The following is an 18,641-nucleotide window of genomic DNA, read 5'->3' as shown; positions in this document are numbered from 1 at the left end:
CCAACAGTCATAGTGGTGAGGAGAGAATTCTGCTTGCCCTTGCAACCCCTCAGGCCGTAGAAGGCTGTCTTTGACAGTGGCTGCTTTTCAGCAACTGCCATCTGATCATTGATAGACCACCCCGTTCCCTGGCAGCAAGAGGGTAGGCTGTCAGTAACTGGGCTCCCCTGGTGGTGTAGACCAAGATGCAGGTTCCCATTACTGCCTGTCTGGAGAGCTCACCTTTGAGACAACACTGTAGTTCTGTACCTCATAGAAGACTGGGTATATAGACAAATGTATGCCCCTCATCCCAGTTCAAATTCCCAGTTACCGTGGACCAGTAGCACAGTTCCTTAGGTGGTTTTTTCGACCATCATCTAATAGAACCTGACGGTTTTTCTACAAGTCTCACCACAAAATATTACCTCATGTTGAAGAATTAAACAGGCATCATATAGATGCATCTGGGAAAAACTTGCCAAGTCATACATTGAGAGGAAAATAGTGATATTTTTCCTATTATGTCTGAATGTAAACCATCTTAGCTCAATGGGATGTTCAGGGTATAGCTTGAAATTGTGCAGGATATTGTTCTTAATCTAGTTCTGGGTCATTGGACTTAACTACTCTCAGGTTTTCATGCACCTATTTTATCTTGTCATCAGAAAGATTGTCACAGGATTGAAGGATTGAAATTTGTCTTCTAAATATTAGTCTATGTCAACAGTATGGTACTGTAAGGACTACATAATAGTCACTGTTCAAGTTTGAAAATGAGGCTCAAATTGAAACCCTGGATCTGGGCACCTTGGCTTTAAGAAGAGCTCAGATCCAGATCTAAGTGTTGTGATTAAACTCGTATTTCTATAGTAGTTGTATGCTCATTACAAGGAAAATTAATTATAAGATTTGGATCTGAACACTTTTCATTGGGCCCATTCCCGTTCTCATGTCCTTCCTCAGTGTTAGCTAGCTCAACATGTAGCTGGGGGTAACTTTTTACTTGCCATTCATGCTGATTTTGCCAGAGCCTGAAAACAGAGTTCTGTCAGGGAAAGCATGTGCAAATGTGGGAAGAAATTAGCCAAAATTGGTGAAGGCTCTGGAACATGCTGTATAACACCATTTCTCAACATGGGGCCCCTGCAAGACATGCTAGGAAATCTGGTCGTCACACCAGATGACAAAGCTAACCTATTTAATGACTTCTTTACCTCCATTTTCCTGAGCAGTGACCAGATCAGCCCCCGCACCGGGCCCCCCTCAAGCCCCAGGGGAGGCGCACCTAGGCCAAGGGTCAGAGAGGATCTAGTCAGGGAACTTCTGGAGAGACTGGATGTATTTAAATCAGCTGGTCCTGATGATCTCCACCCCAGAGTGCTGAGAGAATTAGCTGAGGTCATTGCGGGACCCTTGGCACAGCTTTACAAGCACTCGTGGTGCTCTGGTGTGGTGCCAGAGGACTGTAAGAGGGCCAGCGTGGTTCCCATCTACAAAAAAGGGAGGAAGGAGGACCCAGGAAACTATAAGCCAGTTAGTCTTACCTCGATCCTGGGTAAGCTTTTTGAGAGAATTATCCTGCCACATGTCCACAAGTGGACAGCAGGGGAGGTTATGCTTAGGGGCAACCAACACGGGTTCATCAGAGGCAGGTCCTATCAGGCCAACCTGGTGGCCTTCTGTGACCAGGTCACCAAATCCCTGCATGCAGGTGGCACAGTGGATATAGTCTTTCTGGACTTTAGGAAGGCCTTCAACACTGTCTCTCACCCCATACTCATTAAGAAATTGGGCAACTGTGGAGTCGATGCCTACACAGTCAAACGGGTCGCTAACTGGCTGGAGAGCCGCACCCAGAGAGTGGTGGTGGATGGGTCATTTTCAGCCTGGAAGGATGTGGGCAGTGGAGTTCTGCAGGGCTCAGTCCTCAGGCTCCCGCTCTTCAAAATCTTCATCAGTGACTTGGACAAGGGGGTAAAAAGCACCCTGTTCAAATTTGCTGATGACACTAAGATGTGGGGGGATGTGGGCGTGCTGGAAGGGAGGAATAGGCTGCAATCGGACCTAGACAGGTTACAGGGGTGGGCGGATGAGAATAGGATGGGTTTCAACACTGACAAATGCAAGGTGATGCACCTGGAAAGGAGGAACCAGCAGCACACCTACAGTCTGGGGAACTCCCTTCTCTTCAGTGCAGAGGCAGAAAAGGATCTTGGAGTCATCACTGATGTCAAGATGAACATGGGCCGGCAGTGTGGAGATGCAGTCAGGAAGGCCAACCATACCTTGTCATACATCCACAGATGCATCTCAAGCAGGTCCAGGGAGGTGTTCCTCCCCCTCTCTGTGGCACTGGTCAAGCCGCAGCAGGAGTACTACATCCAGTTCTGGGCGCTGCACTTCAAGAGGGATGTGGACAACATGGAGAGGGTCCAGAGGAGGGTCACTCGCATGATCAGGGGGCAGCAGGGCAGGCCCTATGAGGAGAGGCTCAGGAACCTGAACCTGTTCAGCCTCCACAAGAGAAGGCTGAGGGGGGATCTAGTGGCCTGTTACAAACTAGTCAGAGGGGACCAGCAGGCACTGAGGGAGTCCCTGTTCCTCTAAGCGCCACCAGGAATGACAAGAAATAAGTCATAAGCTGGCAGAGGGTAGATCAGACTAGACATCAGGAGGCGCTACTCCACTGTCAGGGCGGCGAGGATCTGGAACCAACTTCCAAGGGAAGTGGTGCTGGCTCCTACCTTGGGAGTCTTTAAGACAAGGCTAGACAAACACCTTGCTGGGGTCATTTGACAAACACCTTTGCTGGGGTCCCTTCTGACCCTACAAACTATGAAACTATGAAATTTATGGGTCATGACCCAAAAGTGGATCACAAGAATGTATGAAAGGGTCATGGACAGACTTTAAAAATGGATTCTTTTTTAAAGGAGAAAAATGCAGAAAACTAGCTTTTCCCTTTCAGGCTGGCAGAACTCCAACCTGTGAGGGGTTGTTTGGGGGCCCCCATGCCCCACCTACCCCCTCTACCCCACACATGGGTGGGGTGGGGTGGGCTGGGGCCTGAGGTTGGGGGGCAGCAGGTTGGGAGTGAGGGGCACTAGATCGGGACTAGCCATTAATGTTTACAAATGGGTCGTGGTACAAACAAGGTTGAGAACCACCGCTCTATAAAACACTAATTTTTGGTCAAGTTCCAGGCTTGGCCACCAAACTCTTTCACATTTTATTTTTACCTGCCATCTGTCTCCCTGCCACTTTCCTAGTAGCAGGAATGTGGATTCAGTTGGGGGAAGCTCAAAGCTCTCCCTCCATGTTGCATTTTCCTTCCAGTGACTCCTGTGTTGCGCTCTGTCCTGGGTGTGTTTGAAGCATAGGAGAAGAGATTAAAATCCCAGTCCCTGAAATGCTGGCACAGAGCATTTCATTCTTTTCACTCTGCTGCAAAAGCAGGCAGGGGAGAACTACAAAGAAGTTCAACATAGTGGAATCCGGGGGTGGAGCAGAGCAGAGAGTCAGCACAGCCGTGCAGGGGGAGAAGTGGGGGAGGGCACAAAGACAAAGAATTTTCTACCTGACCCAAAGATTGAGTTATGTACACAACCCTCTCCCACTGCCTGTGGCGCTATAGCTCAAAAGTAGTATTCTCCCTCCCCTCTCTTGACTTGGGGTGATAATTTTGTGGGTGTTGGTGGTGACAAATCTAACAGTTCTTTGGCAGCCAAGGCAGCCATACCCTCAGTCACCACTGCTTACTTTCCTCTATCTCCAGCTGTAGCTGACAGACAGTCTGTGGCTGTTTCACCAAAAACTTCTGCTTTAGCAAAGAAGGTAGAATTTCCTGCAGACACACATGTCTACTACAGAGCTCAAGGGCAACTCCCTTTTTATGCACTCTTCACCTGAAGATGACCATAAAGAAACGTTGTCATTTCTGCTGAAAAAAATCACAGCCAGCTCAGTGACACTCCCTAACCAAACCAACATTTTAATGTTTCTTTCTCTACTAGTCTTGTATCTGTAGCAAATGAGCCAGTCTATTATTCATTAATACAAATTCTGCAGGAATCTCCTACTGATTATGTACTGTGCAGAGGTCTGTTTCCCATGAATTTAAGCAGTCCCGATGTTACATGTTTAGCCTGTGAGCTTTGGTATCAAATTACAGAAAAACTACACCCGAGCAGTACCCCTATTTACATACAAATAACTCAAGCGCTTGCATTTATGTCACCATTCAAGAGGCTTGCCAAAGAAGTTTTTAATCCAACCAGAAGAAGCTTTAAAAGGATGTCTACAGAGTGATTAAAAAGGATCTTAACTTCAAAAAGCAGTTGTCATTATTTTTCATTTTGTTTCATATTTGAAAAGAACTTTGATCTGAGTTCAGAGGACAAAGATGCACATGCCTTAAAATACATATGAAGAGATCAAGATGTTAAGAAGATCTCAGTTGTTGTGTGGAAAGTGAATATGACCCACAGGGATTAGTTTGCTTGTGCTGGTTTGGAGATTATCTCTAAATCACTGCTTAAGGACTAATAGGAATTCTTGGAAACACCAGGAAAAAAATTCTTATACACCAGAGTGGTGAAAATGGCTTTCCAAAACAGTAAGACTTTTTTTTAAGTTGAACCTAGTATGAAATGTTTCTGTTTCTGACGTTTTATGCTCTATAGTATATTACAAACATCTTAACCTTTAAATTGTTACTTAAAATAATCTCTGTTCCTGGCTTGCAGGAGAAAGTTGATCTGTTTATTTTGCTGTTTGTAAAGCTGAAAGGGTATTTTTAGAATTGATTGGTAGTTTAAAAACAGAGTTCCTCTGTGGTTTCCCGAGTAAAGTGAATGGAAATTCTAAACTCGAGTGAATGAAGGAATTGGAAAAATGTAGCTGAGATTTCTGAATCAATCAGTTTTTGAGAATGTACTGTCTGAACTCATTTCTCTGTTGTGCAACCTCTACGGGCTCAAAATTGCTTCAAGAAGAAAAATGATAGAGTTTGAACTTATAAATGTAATAAGCTTAGCTACAATGCTCTGTACTACCCTGCATTGTACAGGAGACAGGAAAGAAATCCTAAAACCACAACAGGCATATTTTTGACCTGCTCTGTCACTTTGTGGAATGTAGTCTTTGGTAAACTGTAGTGGTGTGCTGATGCAGTTAGTGAAAGTGACTCCACCCTTTTATCCTAAAATGTTTTCTTTTTAAACACTAACTTCTGTTACTTTATCTGTTCCTTTTTAGGATTTTTTTTTTTTTTTTTTTACAAACTTCTAGTTTAATTTCAACAACAATAGGTAAATGTGAACTAATAGCTAGCAGGATAGTAGTTAGTAGTCACTGAGATGCATTTTTTATTTCAGATTCTTACTAACAATAAATAGTTTAGACAAATGCTCTGCTCTAATTTATGTTGAAATTAGTAGTCATGTCTTCCCTCCCCTCCCCTCCCCTCCCCTCCCCCACAACAATTACAGGAATGAAGACTCTTGATAAAATTCTTGCTTTAACTTAAGAAAATAATCAGCCAGGAAATTTACCACAGTAAAAAATCTAGTACTAATTCACACTTGTAAAAATGCTGCTGAATATTAAAAGACAAGGTGGGCCTCATCTTCCATTCAAGTCTCCTCTGAAGTATGCTGCCCTCTCCCAGGTAGTTTGCAAACAGACAACTAAGAGCAGCTATTTGTAGAAAGAACACCTGCCTTTCATTTGCCTTTTTGTCTTCCCTGTCAGGAAAAGAAAAAAATATTAAACAATATTCAGCACATAAGAGCTACTCAGGTTGGTCAAATAATTGGGCTAACTTCATCCCTTAAATAGCTCTTAAATTAATTAATTTATGTTACAATGTGGGCAGTGGGGAAAAATTTGGCCCTTATATCAAGCCCTGAAATTTTTTTTCAGGTTCATTGGGATGGTAGTTAATTGACATTCTAATATGGAAAAAAGCCTCCGGGCCTGTGAGGTGATTGATTACTTACTTGCTGGCAACCAGTGGAAGGGCATTGAATTACTAAGCACATGAACATTTATGAAACGTGTAGCTTCTGTTTTCAGCTTGCTTTTATACTGACAGGTGAAGATGCAATGACAGGTGACACAGACAAATATCTTGGACCTCAGGATCTAAAAGAGTTGGGAGATGATTCCCTGCCTGCTGAAGGATACATGGGCTTTAGCCTAGGAGCCCGCTCTGCCAGGTATTGTATTTGATGTTTCTTATGTTTATACTTCATCACAAATATGATGATGCATATCCAATGCACTTTTTCACATGCTGCCAAAATTTATTCTACAATGAAATGGACACTGTATATATCAGCATCCAGATAATCCTCTATTTCTCAACTATATTTCCATGGCTATTTCATTTCCTATTATTTATTCATGTTGGCTTCATTGTGGCAACAATACAGAAAATTATTCATTTTTTCTGGTATCTGCTTATACTCTGGAAATTTTAGAAGTGCTTCTTTGCTAACAGTTGGCAGTTTATATAAAACATCTGCCTAAAAATTAATAAAGAAAAAGCAAGTTACTTTCAGCTATTAACTGTCATACTGACACTCCATTTAAATATTTCTTACTCTGCCCAGTATATCAAAGGAAATGTAAAAGCAGTGTTAGTTTGACTAACACCAGAAACTCTGAATGATATTTATTTATTTCACTATTTTGCTGCATTTGTGTCTTTAAAAGTGCAAATTAGGAATCAAATTTCCCAGCAAACTCCCATTTGTTTTAATAATAAATCCTGTAAAACAACAATTTTCTAACCCTTGTATTGCTAAAATGAATCTATTACATGGTTTAATTTAAAAAGGAACAAACAGATTTTTCATTAAGGAAAATAGGTCAAATTGTAACATTTAACATATAAATGAACACTGCTGATCTCAACTCTTTTGCTTCTAGCTCAGTTGTTTAGATTTTGGAAAACCCTTGCTAAAGATTATTGTATTTTACAGTGCTTGACACAAACAAGATAGTATGATAGGATATTACTTCCACAGTTGTGGATTAGCAGTGTGTTTGCTGACAGTCGAATTTATTCCAAAGCTAATAATTAAACCTCAGAAGCCAGAACCCTGAGGACTTTTTCCTATTGTTTAATGATCTGTTGTAAAAAGTTATTTCATTGTCTGAGAGCGAATGGCACCTCCCATAAGGTAAAACTTGCGTATTTATTCTTCGGTTTTGTTTGTTGAGGCTGCAGTAGGTTTTGAAGCTTGCACTCTAAATTTGCTCTTTAGTAATGCTTTCTATTCTTTCATTTTGCTTATAATTCTCAGGTAATTTAATGAATATTCCTATTGTATTACCGCTAAAGGAAACTCTAAAGTATTCTTAAAAATAGCTTATCTATTAGTTGATAAAATACATTACTGGTACATCTTTGCTAGGTTAGCTAGCAGAGCTAATATTCTCAGTTACTAGGTATCAGTTACATTGTGAACAGAGCACATCCCTGTATTGTAGGTTCAGTATGTGGTACATATTGGATAACAAGAAGGGGGAAAAAGAGAATGCAGAGCTTGTACAAAATTCTACTCTAGGATCTTCCTGACAAATTTCCAGTTTTTCTGCTCTCACTTTATATGTATAAATCTCATTGGAATGAATAGGAGAGCAGATTATCAAGAGTGAAAATACATACATACATCAGAGAGTGGAATTTTACCTTTTTTCCTTCAGAGAATTCTAAAGCTCCCATTATTTTGTTTTTAATAACACTGTTGCTATTTGTTGCTGTGTAACTCATTTTTACATCATAAAGTCTGTGTTATGCTCAGAGGAGACCGATTTAATGGCTTTCAGGCAAGTATTGCATTCAAGCAAAAAGCACAGTGATCCTATTTTTGATTCTGAGTGTAACATTAAGAAATTAATACATTAAATACATAAATCATCCAGCCATAGCATTTTGCTTTTCTGTGTCTGATTCTTTGCTTTCTGTTTCTCCCATTTCTTTTCCCCTATAAATTTCTTTAAAATAGTCCCAAGGTCAGGTAAGAAGGCATGGCCCCATTGTTCCATTTCTCTGCTATTGCCATTGCTCATTTTCATTTTATTCAGCATTGTGAAGTGGTGTGCTTTATTGCATTCAGTATTAGAACATACTATTTTATTTTATTGCAACATAACTATTCCCTGGTTTCTTTACACCCTTTATTATTTAGAAGTTTAATTAATATATACTTATAGTAAGTAATGTTACAGCTCTGCTTCCATTAAAATGTAAAGGACCCAGTGTTAAGAGAAAATTAATGGATATAGTAGGCAGCTTAGAAAAGTTGCACAAGGTGCATGAAATAAGTTGTAGGTTTTACAGTGGAAAAAATTACTAGTTTAAAAGCACATTTATTTTGTGTTCATTTGAATTTTTTTCTGTTTTTTGCTACATAGCAAGCATGTCTAAACATGTAGCATGGTTTCTAACACATACTATATGCATCTTCCAGGGTTAAATGTAACATGTACATTCAGTTTTTTATTATTCACAATATATTCAGAATTATAATTCTGAATTTTCAAACTGTGCAACAAACAAAGGATAACATAAGTGTAAATCAGGCACCTTTATGAATTGGTCTGTGCTTATAATTAATAGAAAAATGAATAACTGGGATTTCATAATGAAAGTGAAAGCAGCTCAGCCACAAAAAGCAAAGGAAAAAAACCTCAGAAAATGTACACTGATTTCATAGTTGGTAGGGTCGGAAGGGACGTGAGCAGATCATCAAGTCCAACCCTCTGCTGTGGCAGGAAAGAATACTGGGGTCAAATAACCCTGGCCAGATGTTTATCCAGCCTCCTTTTAAACCCCCCCCAGGGTAGTAGCCAGCACCACTTCTCTTGGAAGTTGGTTCCAGATCCTAGCCACCCTGACTGTGAAGTAGTGCCTCCTGGTATCTAGCCTGAATCTACCATCGACTAGCTTGTGACTTATTCCTGGTCACTCCTGGCGGTGCTCGGGGGAACAGGGACTTCCCCAGTGCCTGCTGGTCCCCTCTGACTAGTTTGTAACAGGCCACCAGATCCCCCCTCAGCCTTCTCTTGTGGAGGCTGAACAGGTTCAGGTCCCGTAGCCTCTCCTCGTAGGGCCTGCCCTGCTGCACCCTGATCATATGAGTGGCCTGCCTCTGGACCCTCTCCATGTTGTCCACATCCCTCTTGAAGTGCGGTGCCCAGAACTGGACGCAGTACTCCAGCTGCAGCCTGACCAGTGCCGCATAGAGGGGGAGGATCACCTCCTTGGACCTGCTTGAGATGCATCTGTGGATGCATGACAAGGTATGGTTGGCCTTCCTGACTGCATCCCCACACTGTCAGCCCATGTTCATTTTGGCCTCAATAATGACTTCAGGATCTTTCTCTTCCTCTGCACTGACAAGAAGGGAGTTCCCCAGACTGTAGGTATGCTGCTGGTTCTTCCTCCTCAGGTGCAGTACCCTGCACTTGTTAGTGTTGAAACCCATCCTGTTCTCATCCGCCCACCCCTGTAACCTGTCTAGGTTTGATTACAGCCTCCTCCTTTCTAGCATGCCCACTTCTCCCCACATCTTAGTGTCATCAGCAAATTTGAACAGGGTGCGTTTTACCCCTTTGTCCAAGTTGCTGATGAAGACGTTGAACAGTGCGGGCCCGAGGACTGAGCCCTGTGGAACCCCACTGCCCACATCACTCCAGGTTGAATAAGACCTGTCCACCACCACTCTCTGGGTGTGGCCCTCCAGCCAGTTAATGACCCATCTGACTGTGTAGGCATTGACACTACAGTTTCCTAGTTTTATAATGAGAATGGGGTGAGAGACCATGTCGAAGGCCTTCCTAAAGTCCAGAAAGACTATATCCACCATGCCACCTGCATGCAGGGATTTGGTGACCTGGTCATAGAAGGCCACCAGGTTGGTCTGACAGGACCTGCCTCTAATGAACCCATGTTGGTTGCCCCTAAGCATGGTCTCCCCTGCTGGCCCCTCGTGGACACTGAAGTGGTAGGTAGAATAAGTATCTCCTGCAAAATGGTCAACAGACATTTCCTGAAATTAAAAAAAAAAAAAAATTAAACTCCAGCTGTACAACTTGAGCAATATAGGCAGAACCTGCAATCACACACAGCCCTGCTGAAGTCAAGGGGTCCATCCACAGAGACCCAATTGCAGGATCAGGCCTAAGAGCATTTTAGATATTTTTCAGACTTAATTTAAATGATTGAGTATATTTTTGCATAGGTTTAGAACCAAAGACTACAGCAAAAATCATACATTGTGATAAATATTATAGATAAGTGAAAAATATATCGTTTGGTTTTTTTGGGGTGGAGGGGGACTTACAGTCTTTATTTCAGCTTCATAGATTTTATGTATTTTATCACCCTTTGCTATGCCCTGGAAGTTGCATGTATTAATCTTTATTTTTTGTTCATCTCATTATCATCCATGCTGTATGGTAAATTGTAAATACAACAGCCTCCGCTCCTTCAGTTCGGATAGGTCTTACACTCTGAACCGAAGCTCTTATGCACGGGACAGCATGATGATTGAAGAGTTGCTGGTGCCATCAAAGGATCAGGTATGTGGTATCTATCTTGTTTTTTTTATATAGGCTGGCATTCTTCAGCAAAAAGCATAACAGCACATCAGTTAAGACATCTTGCTATTGCTGCAGAGGTATGAGTTTAAGCCTTGCTCTGGACTTGAACCAAAGGCTACTAAGTTGCTCCAGTTATAAAAGAGAACCTGGTCATTTTGGCTGAGAAGTCAAAGGCAGGTGGTTATGCTATTGACTGCACCATACCCATATGAACATATGCTGTTTGCAACAGGACCTGGAGTGCCTTAACTGCACTATCATGCTGAGCCAAATGTTCTTAGCTGAATCTTTAACCTTAACACTTTACAGTGCTTTCACAATACTTCCTAAAACTTCCACTGTTCCCTCCATTTCCCATGGGGGAAGGAAAGGAACTGAAACTAAGGACTGGAACACTTTTGCCATCAGTGAGTTTCATCTTGCAAGATGCTGAGCACTCAGTGGGATCACAGTGGTGTTTAACAATAAATACTCCTTAAATGGTTACTGGATTAAGGTCAGCATACTCAGCACTTTACAGGATTGAAACCTAAATTCATGTAAATTCTAGCAACTTTTTCTATAGTAATAATATCAAGCAGCTGGGGGCTGCATACCCTGTGTGTCATACCAGTGACCACATGCTGCACAACCCACGCAAGAGTAGGCCCCTGCACAACATGTCATGTGCATACCCTTGCTGTTGCATGCCTCCCTCCCCGCTGCTGCAGCACTTGCCCACAAGGACTCAGACTCACTCTGTGCCTTCTGTGCCACATTGACCCACTCCCTGGGGCTGGGGTAGGGCACAGGGCACAGAAGCTGGAGGAGGGAAGGGGAGCTCAGTTTCCAGCTACTTCTGTAGCTGAGCAATAGGGGGAGCAGTGTCTGAATAGGAACTGGGGGCTGCAACATAACCCATCATAAGCTGCATGCAGCCTGTGGGCTGGCAGTTAAAGAACCCAGACATAAGCCATGGTCTAGATTTGGCCATTTTGTACATTTGTAAGACTTCAGTTGTTTTGTTTCGCATAAGCCCAGTTGGCCTTGTAGTTATAAAGCTATTCTCACTAACTGGTTTACATAGTTTAAACATTTGTACAATTACTAATACACCTGAAGTTGAATCTAGAATTGGTTACAGTGTGGGAAAATAATAATAGAAGGTAATACTGGTCATAGGTGCATGCTATATGCTTTATTTTATGAGTTCCCTACATTGACTCTCTTTAAATTATTTTAATCCAGCTAAATTTCTCAACTGGCACTACAACAGAAAAGCCATAATCCTGTTCAGAAATTAAATAGAAATTCATATAAGAACATGGGTGGAAAAGAAGAACTTTGTAGTGTAGTTTACACCCCAGAAAAGGGGCTTAAATAACACTATAATAATGCCTAGACCTTTTGGTTCTCCTTTTATACAGTTATGTATATCACCTATATAGAGTGTATTTTAATATATAAGGTCATAGAAATGAATGGGGAAAAGTATTGATGCACGGGGTTTTTGGAATGTTGGTAACATATATTCATTAGGGGTGTGCAAAGTGGTGCTATTTGATTCAGATTAGTGATTCAGTTCGTTGATTCAGATTACTGTCCCTGATTCAATTCGGCCGAATCTAAATCTGAAGATTCAATGCTGATTCAGAGAATCAGCGATTCAGGCATAGACACAGCTTTAAAAGTTTTTTTCTACATATCTTGAGGTAGCAGGCTCAGTTCATGATTGCTGCAATGCTGGGGTGCATGGAGCATCCCACAGGAATGCAGGGGGCCCTCCACGTGCTCAGTGGCAAGCCTGGAAGCGGACCAGAAGTACTTCCATTCCACTTCTGGGTCTACTAGGGAGCACACTGAGGGCTCCTCCCTCCCGCATCCCGCTCAACTATCAGCCATAGGGGGACCCCGGGTGCCCCCCCAGACCCAGGAGGTAGCATTCACCAAGCCAGTGAGGTGTAGGAGTCCCCTCGTGCACTTCCTGGTGGACCCAGAAGTGGACTGAGCATGCTGGGGAGTGCTTCTGGCCCATTTCTGTGTCTGCTGCTGAGCATGCTGGGGAGCCCCCTGTGATTCTGTGGAACATTCCATGCACCCCAGCATCACAGCATTCACAAGCACCTGATACCTAGAGGTATGTAGATAAAACAGTTAAAGCTGTCTCTATGTCCAAATCTTTCTGAATCTCTCCAAATTGATATAGAGGGTTCCAATTCAATTTGGAGAGATTAAAGGGTCCTCTGATTCAATTCAGATTCGGAGGTTTGGAGATTTGGCCACCAAATTGGGCTGGATCTCTGCCAAATTGAATCAGGGAACGAAGTTTCAAACAACCCTAATATTCATACCATATTTTATTGCCCATGGGTAAAAAGGTTTTAAACCAAAATTTGGGACATTTGAAGGTACTAACTGTAATGGAAATCACATGTAATCTAATTAGTAAAGTAACTAAACATATGTGTTTGTTGGTATCTAGTGAAATGTGGTACTTATTGATAGTATTTGTTTGAAATAGGAAGTTAAGGATTATTTCTGGTTACTGTGTAGCAATAATATACTGTATTAAAGTTGCTTTAAACTCAAAGTAAAACATGCTACTATAGGTATTCACCCCATGAAGTAGGTCACTGCATTTGGTTAAATACTGGCAGGCCTCCAAGCCTTTGTAGACTTTCACAGAAGTTACCGGTGGGTGCAGAGATCTGTGTGTATAGCTCTTCACAAGATTTAGGCCTAAATGGTAGTGATAATTTCTTTGTTTTGAGCCTTGCTGCAGTTAAAACTGAGGTATGTGGCAGCAATTAAACAGCAAAAATTTTATATTAGATCAGTGGTGTTCATGGATCCCTGCTACCTAGTGGTCAGTAGAAAAAAGAGCTACCTAGAGGTACATAGAAAAAAGATTTAAAGCTGTCTCTATGCTAGATCTCTACACATACAAATACGTGTCCAGCTGAGACCTGGCTGAAAATATAGTAATAAAAGTTATTTTAATCTCAACCTGCTATAGAATCCTTATGCCTTAACCCTTATTATATCCAAAAAGGATCCAAAGTGTGATCATTACCGTAAATATGAAAAGAATATGAATCACTTGCTTCAGTTACAGATGTCCATCCCAGGTAGTCAGACTGATAGATGAGTAAAACCTTGAAACCAGTTAAACCAAATAGTAGCAAACCAGCAACCTGTCTATATATGAAAGAAGCCAGGACAACTAAATCAAAAGTTCTCACCTTAGCACCAGACCAGGCCTGAAATACAAAGCCATACTCTGAGTCTCCACAAACCTCAAATCTGCCCAAACATGTTAAAATACATGAGTTTAAATCAACACATTTGGACTAGTTAGGGCAAAAAGGGAGAAATACAGAAATCACAGGACCCTTCTAGAGAATGCCTTAGCACAGTAGATCTTTCCTACGTGTCATCTGATCTCTGCTGCAGTAGAAGAAAATAAGGAAAAGATGGAATTTCTGATATACCAGTCCTAAGCCACAAAGGCCTTTATAATTCCAGAATGTGTGTGTCTGCATGTTACAGGGGTATAGATTGTAGCCATGTAGGTATAAAGACACAGGCAGACGAGGTTATTTGGGTGAATCTGATAATTTTTATTAGACCAACTTAAATAGTTGGAAAACAATTTTTAAGCAAGCTTTCGGGTTCAAAAACCCTTCGTCAGGCTAAGGAAGTTTCAGCAGTTGGTGTGTGCTTTTCCTGGATAGAATAAAAAGTCCATTTCCTACCTGTGTGCAAGTGTATCATTTTCTAGATATGTTACAGTGATACTGTAGCCGTGATGGTCCAGTAGTTAGGAGAAAGGCAAGGATTTCTTAGGATGATACATTTTATTTGGGCCAACTGCTTAGTCAGGATAGAATTAGGTGCATCTACATGTAGGCGGGGCTGGAGGAGGGTGGGGCTGGGCAGAAAATGGATTGGGGGTTCAGGGGGCTGGCAGAGGGAGGGGCTGGGCAGGGAAGTGATCGGGGGGGATCTGGTGATGGGAGGCGCCAGGCAGGGAAGTGATCGGGGGATGGGGGGGGTCGCTGATGTGGGGAGGGGCCAGGCAGAAAAGTGATCAGGGGAGCTTGGGGAGCAGGCAGGGGGTGCAGTCGGGGAGGGGGACTGGGGGGGGGGGGGGGGCCAGTGGGGGTCTCTCCATGATCCCCTCCCCCTTCCTCCAGCCCCCCTCCCCCTTACTTACAGGCACTGGAGCCCTGGTGCTGAACACATGGCCTGGCCTGCTGCGCACTTCAGTGCCAGGGCAAGGGGCCAACCACAAAGACACTCTGGCAGCCAGAGCATCTCCTTGGAGGACCCAGCCTCTGGTTTCCCCGCTTTTTTAAACGTCAATTTTTTTAGACCACCTGGATATCCAGAGGTCTGATTTTCTCCCCACACTGCAGGGAACATTTTTTCTTTCCTGCACATGCCTCTTACCCTGTCTTAAAGGGGTTTGAGATGGGGTAAGAGGCACGTGCACACTTGTCTGGATGTGCCCTATGTGTACTAAGCTGTTTTCTTGGCACAGGGTGATAGTACACCCTGAATCTTTTAGTAGTATTTATATCATTTGAATACCTCACAATGAAAATATGGTCATATAGGATTTGATGACTTAAACAGTGGGATTAATTTTGAGGAAGGAAAGAAAGAAGGAATTTATTGCCAAGGTGCTCTTCACCATCATAAGGTAAAACCACTGTGCACAGAATGTTTGGAAATGAACTATTAGACACTAAAATAAACTTTTCACTGAAAAGGGTTTTGTTTTGATTTCTACTCAGACCTTACGAAAAGGATACATTTTCTTTGTAATTCACTAACATGTCAGGGAACCAGCCCTTGACATATTTGCAGCTGGAAGTCTGTCAGTATTAGTTTAGTATGGTTTTCCTTGCCTATATTTATATTTAAATTATGTAATTTAACTACAATACAAAAGAGCCAGCAAAAGCACCTGGGGGTAATAATAGACCACAGTATGAATATGAGCTGGCAGTGTGACACTGTTGCCAGAAGGGCAAATAATACTCTGGCATGCATCAATCAATGCATCTCCAGCAAAACCAAGGATGTGATTCTTCCTTTCTACTCAGCATTAGTGAGACCCCCAACTGGAGTACTGCATCCAGTTCTGGGCACTGCGCTTTAACAAAGACATAGTAAAACTTGAGAGTCTAGAGAAGGGCCACCTATATGTTTAGAGACTTGCACAGCAAGCCATACGAAGAAAGGCTGAGGGACCTGGGACTCTTCAGCTTGAAAAAGAGAAGGTTGACAAGAGACTTGGTAGCAGCTTACCACTACATCAGGGGTTTACATCTAGGGCTCAGTGAACAACTGTTCATGAGGGCACCCATGGGGAAAACCTGGAGTAATGGCCACAACCTCCTGGAAAACTGTTTTGGGCTCAACATTAGGAAAACATCTTCACAGTTAGGGTGGTGTCCAGACTGTGGAATAAGCTCCCTCTAGAGGTGGTGCAATCACCTACCCTGGAAATCTTCAAGAGCAGACTGGACAGTCACCTTGCTGAGGTCATCTGACCCCCGTTATCTTTCCTGCTTGGTGCAGGGGGCTGGACCCAATGATCTTCCAAGGTCCCTTCCAGCCTTACAACCTATGAATCTATCAATAACTGTACCAGGTTAGCACAATATTTAAGAGAGTGAGTAGGAACAGCTAGCACTCCAGAAATAGTTTTCAAGCTAGTGCAGAAGGTCTGTAAGGTGAACTCCATATCACACCACAAAGACTGTGAAAGTCCATGAAATCCCAGCTCCTGCCAAACCCCAAAGCTTATTCTGAATAAACCCTGCAGGCCCTATCCCTGCATGGATTCCTAAGGAATTTTCTGTCTAAACATTTTGTAGTGCCCATCACCATGGTATTTAATTACAAGGTAAGTGGAAACAATTCTGTTTAATTTAATCTTGAACTTGTGCATATATAATATTGGACCTCAATTTAGGACCAAGTTACAATGGAGCAAAACCAGAAAAGAAGGAAATTTTATAGAGTTGATTTTAACTTGTCTTTAAGAATTATGTGTTTCTGAGAAAATAATTGATGGCAGAAGATCAGTAGGACTGTGCCAAGTGAAAATGTACTTTCATTTAAAATAGTACAGTTGAGAGGTACTTACTAGGCACAAATGTTTGATTTTTTTATGTTGACTCTTAAATTTTTGTTTATCTTTTTTTAAAGCACCTGTCATTCCCAAGGGAATTTGATTCTGATTCACTCAGACATTATAGCTGGGCTGCAGACACCTTGGACAATGTAAACCTTGTCTCAAGTCCCATCCATTCTGGGTAGGTCACATTTTCTTTGTCATTAAATGTGAAACTGTACTGTTAACTGGAAATTATAACCTACAGCAATCAGTAATATGGAGTCTAGTCCTGTTCCAGTTGAACCCAGGCAACTCTCCAGGTTTTGCACTAGGTAAAACTCAAATTGACTTCAATGAGAGCACATAATAGGATTTGTGAAGCTAAATTCCTACATATCATACTGGAAACGGACCTCCATATTTAAGTTTCTGAGTGCTAATAAAAGCTGGTTTCCCATAGAGCTTTTTATAGTAAGCCTGTTTTACTTTTGCTTGTGTTTTGATTTTTAAATGTTTTAAGATTATTTCAATTGCATTACATGAAATTATATTAAATATAAAATTAAAGATATGATGCTATGCTTACTGTCTCTTTTTTCCATAAAAATGGGGCCCAGTTAGATAATATGTTATTTGCATCTCTGAAATTCCTCCCCATTCTTCCCCCAAATTAGTGTTTTGACATGAATTATACCATTCATTTACCCATAAAGCATCACTTTTACACCAGTGTCTGGATAGTATAAATGATTAAGTTAAATTCCTAGAGGAACAGTGTTTGTGAGATATGTTGAAGCTTACCCTAACATATAAATCATAGGGAAAAATTAACAAGAAAAGGAAACAAAATTTCATATTCTATCTTTTTCATTTTATGGCAAGCTCCATTAATTACAATGTAATGGGTGCAGTTAAAATAAAAAACATAAGCAGAGTTAAGACTAAGGCCTATGCCTTTGTCTCTATGCTTCTGTGCCCCAGTCACACAAGTCACATAGACATGTGTATCTACTATGGGGGTCCAGGAAAGGTGGTCCTTCCTCAAGGAGGCTATCCTTGGGGCGCAGCAGGACACAATTCCACTGCGCAGGAAGGCGGGAAAAGGGTCCAAGAAACCTTCATGGCTGAGTGCGGATATCCAGGCTGGCCTGAGGGCAAAGAAAAAAGTGGACTGGAAGTGGAAGCAGGGGGCAGGGACAAAGGAGGAGTACACTTCCCTGACCCGAGCTTGTAGGGATTTGGTAAGGGAAGCTAAAGCAGCACTGGAGCTTAGGTTAGCTTCCGGAATTAAGGATAACAAAAAATCTGTTGTTCTGTTATTAAGGATAACAAAAAGTCCTTCAAGTATATAAGTAGCAAGAAGAAGTCTCAGGGAAACATTGGACCCCAAGGGGGCAGGGAAGGGCAGTTGGTGACGGACACACGAGAGAAGGCAGAACTCTTTAACAAGTTCTTTGCCTCTGTGTTCCTGCCTGCTGACAATGGGGTGCTCTTGGGTGATAGTGTAGAAAGGCCCAGGAAGGATGCGAGTCCCCCGACTGTTAGTTCAGACCTAGTTAAGGATTACCTGGAGGGCTTAGAGGTATCCAAGTCAGCGGGCCTGGATGACCTTCATCCGCGGGTGCTGAGGGAAATCACTGATGTCGTTGTGGAGCCATTGGCATGGCTGTTTGAGGACTCCTGGTGCTTAGGCCAAGTCCCTGAGGACTGGAAAAGGGCCAACGTGGTCCCTATTTTCAAGAAGGGGAGGAAGGAAGAGCTTGGCAACTACGGACCAGTCAGCCTCACTTCTATCCTGAGGAAGGTCTTTGAAAAAATTATCAAGGGCCACATTTGTGAGAGCCCTGCAGGGGAAGTGATGTTGAGGGGTAACCAACACGGGTTTGTGCCAGGCCGATCCTGCCTGACTAACCTGGTCTCTTTCTATGACCAGGTA

At 42.3% G+C, this 18,641-nt stretch overlaps 1 protein-coding gene across 4 annotated transcripts in view; it reads left to right on the top strand.

Moving 5' to 3' along the window:
* Nucleotides 1-18,641, top strand: part of ANK3 (ankyrin 3) — a 380,097-nt gene that overhangs the window by 266,688 nt on the left and 94,768 nt on the right. For all 4 annotated transcript variants that reach the window (XM_019538622.1, XM_019538625.1, XM_019538623.1 and 1 more), the window contains exons 24-26: nucleotides 6,077-6,200; nucleotides 10,473-10,575; nucleotides 16,798-16,904. In XM_019538622.1, the coding sequence (XP_019394167.1) occupies nucleotides 6,077-6,200; nucleotides 10,473-10,575; nucleotides 16,798-16,904 (334 nt within the window). The remainder of the gene's footprint in view (nucleotides 1-6,076; nucleotides 6,201-10,472; nucleotides 10,576-16,797; nucleotides 16,905-18,641) is intronic.

The sequence above is a fragment of the Crocodylus porosus genome, unplaced genomic scaffold (assembly GCF_001723895.1).
Source record: "Crocodylus porosus isolate Cpor-Errol unplaced genomic scaffold, CroPor_comp1, whole genome shotgun sequence".
Classification (NCBI taxonomy): domain Eukaryota; kingdom Metazoa; phylum Chordata; order Crocodylia; family Crocodylidae; genus Crocodylus; species Crocodylus porosus.
Note: the sequence above shows the minus strand (reverse complement) of the source record. Positions and strands in the feature narration are given on the sequence as shown.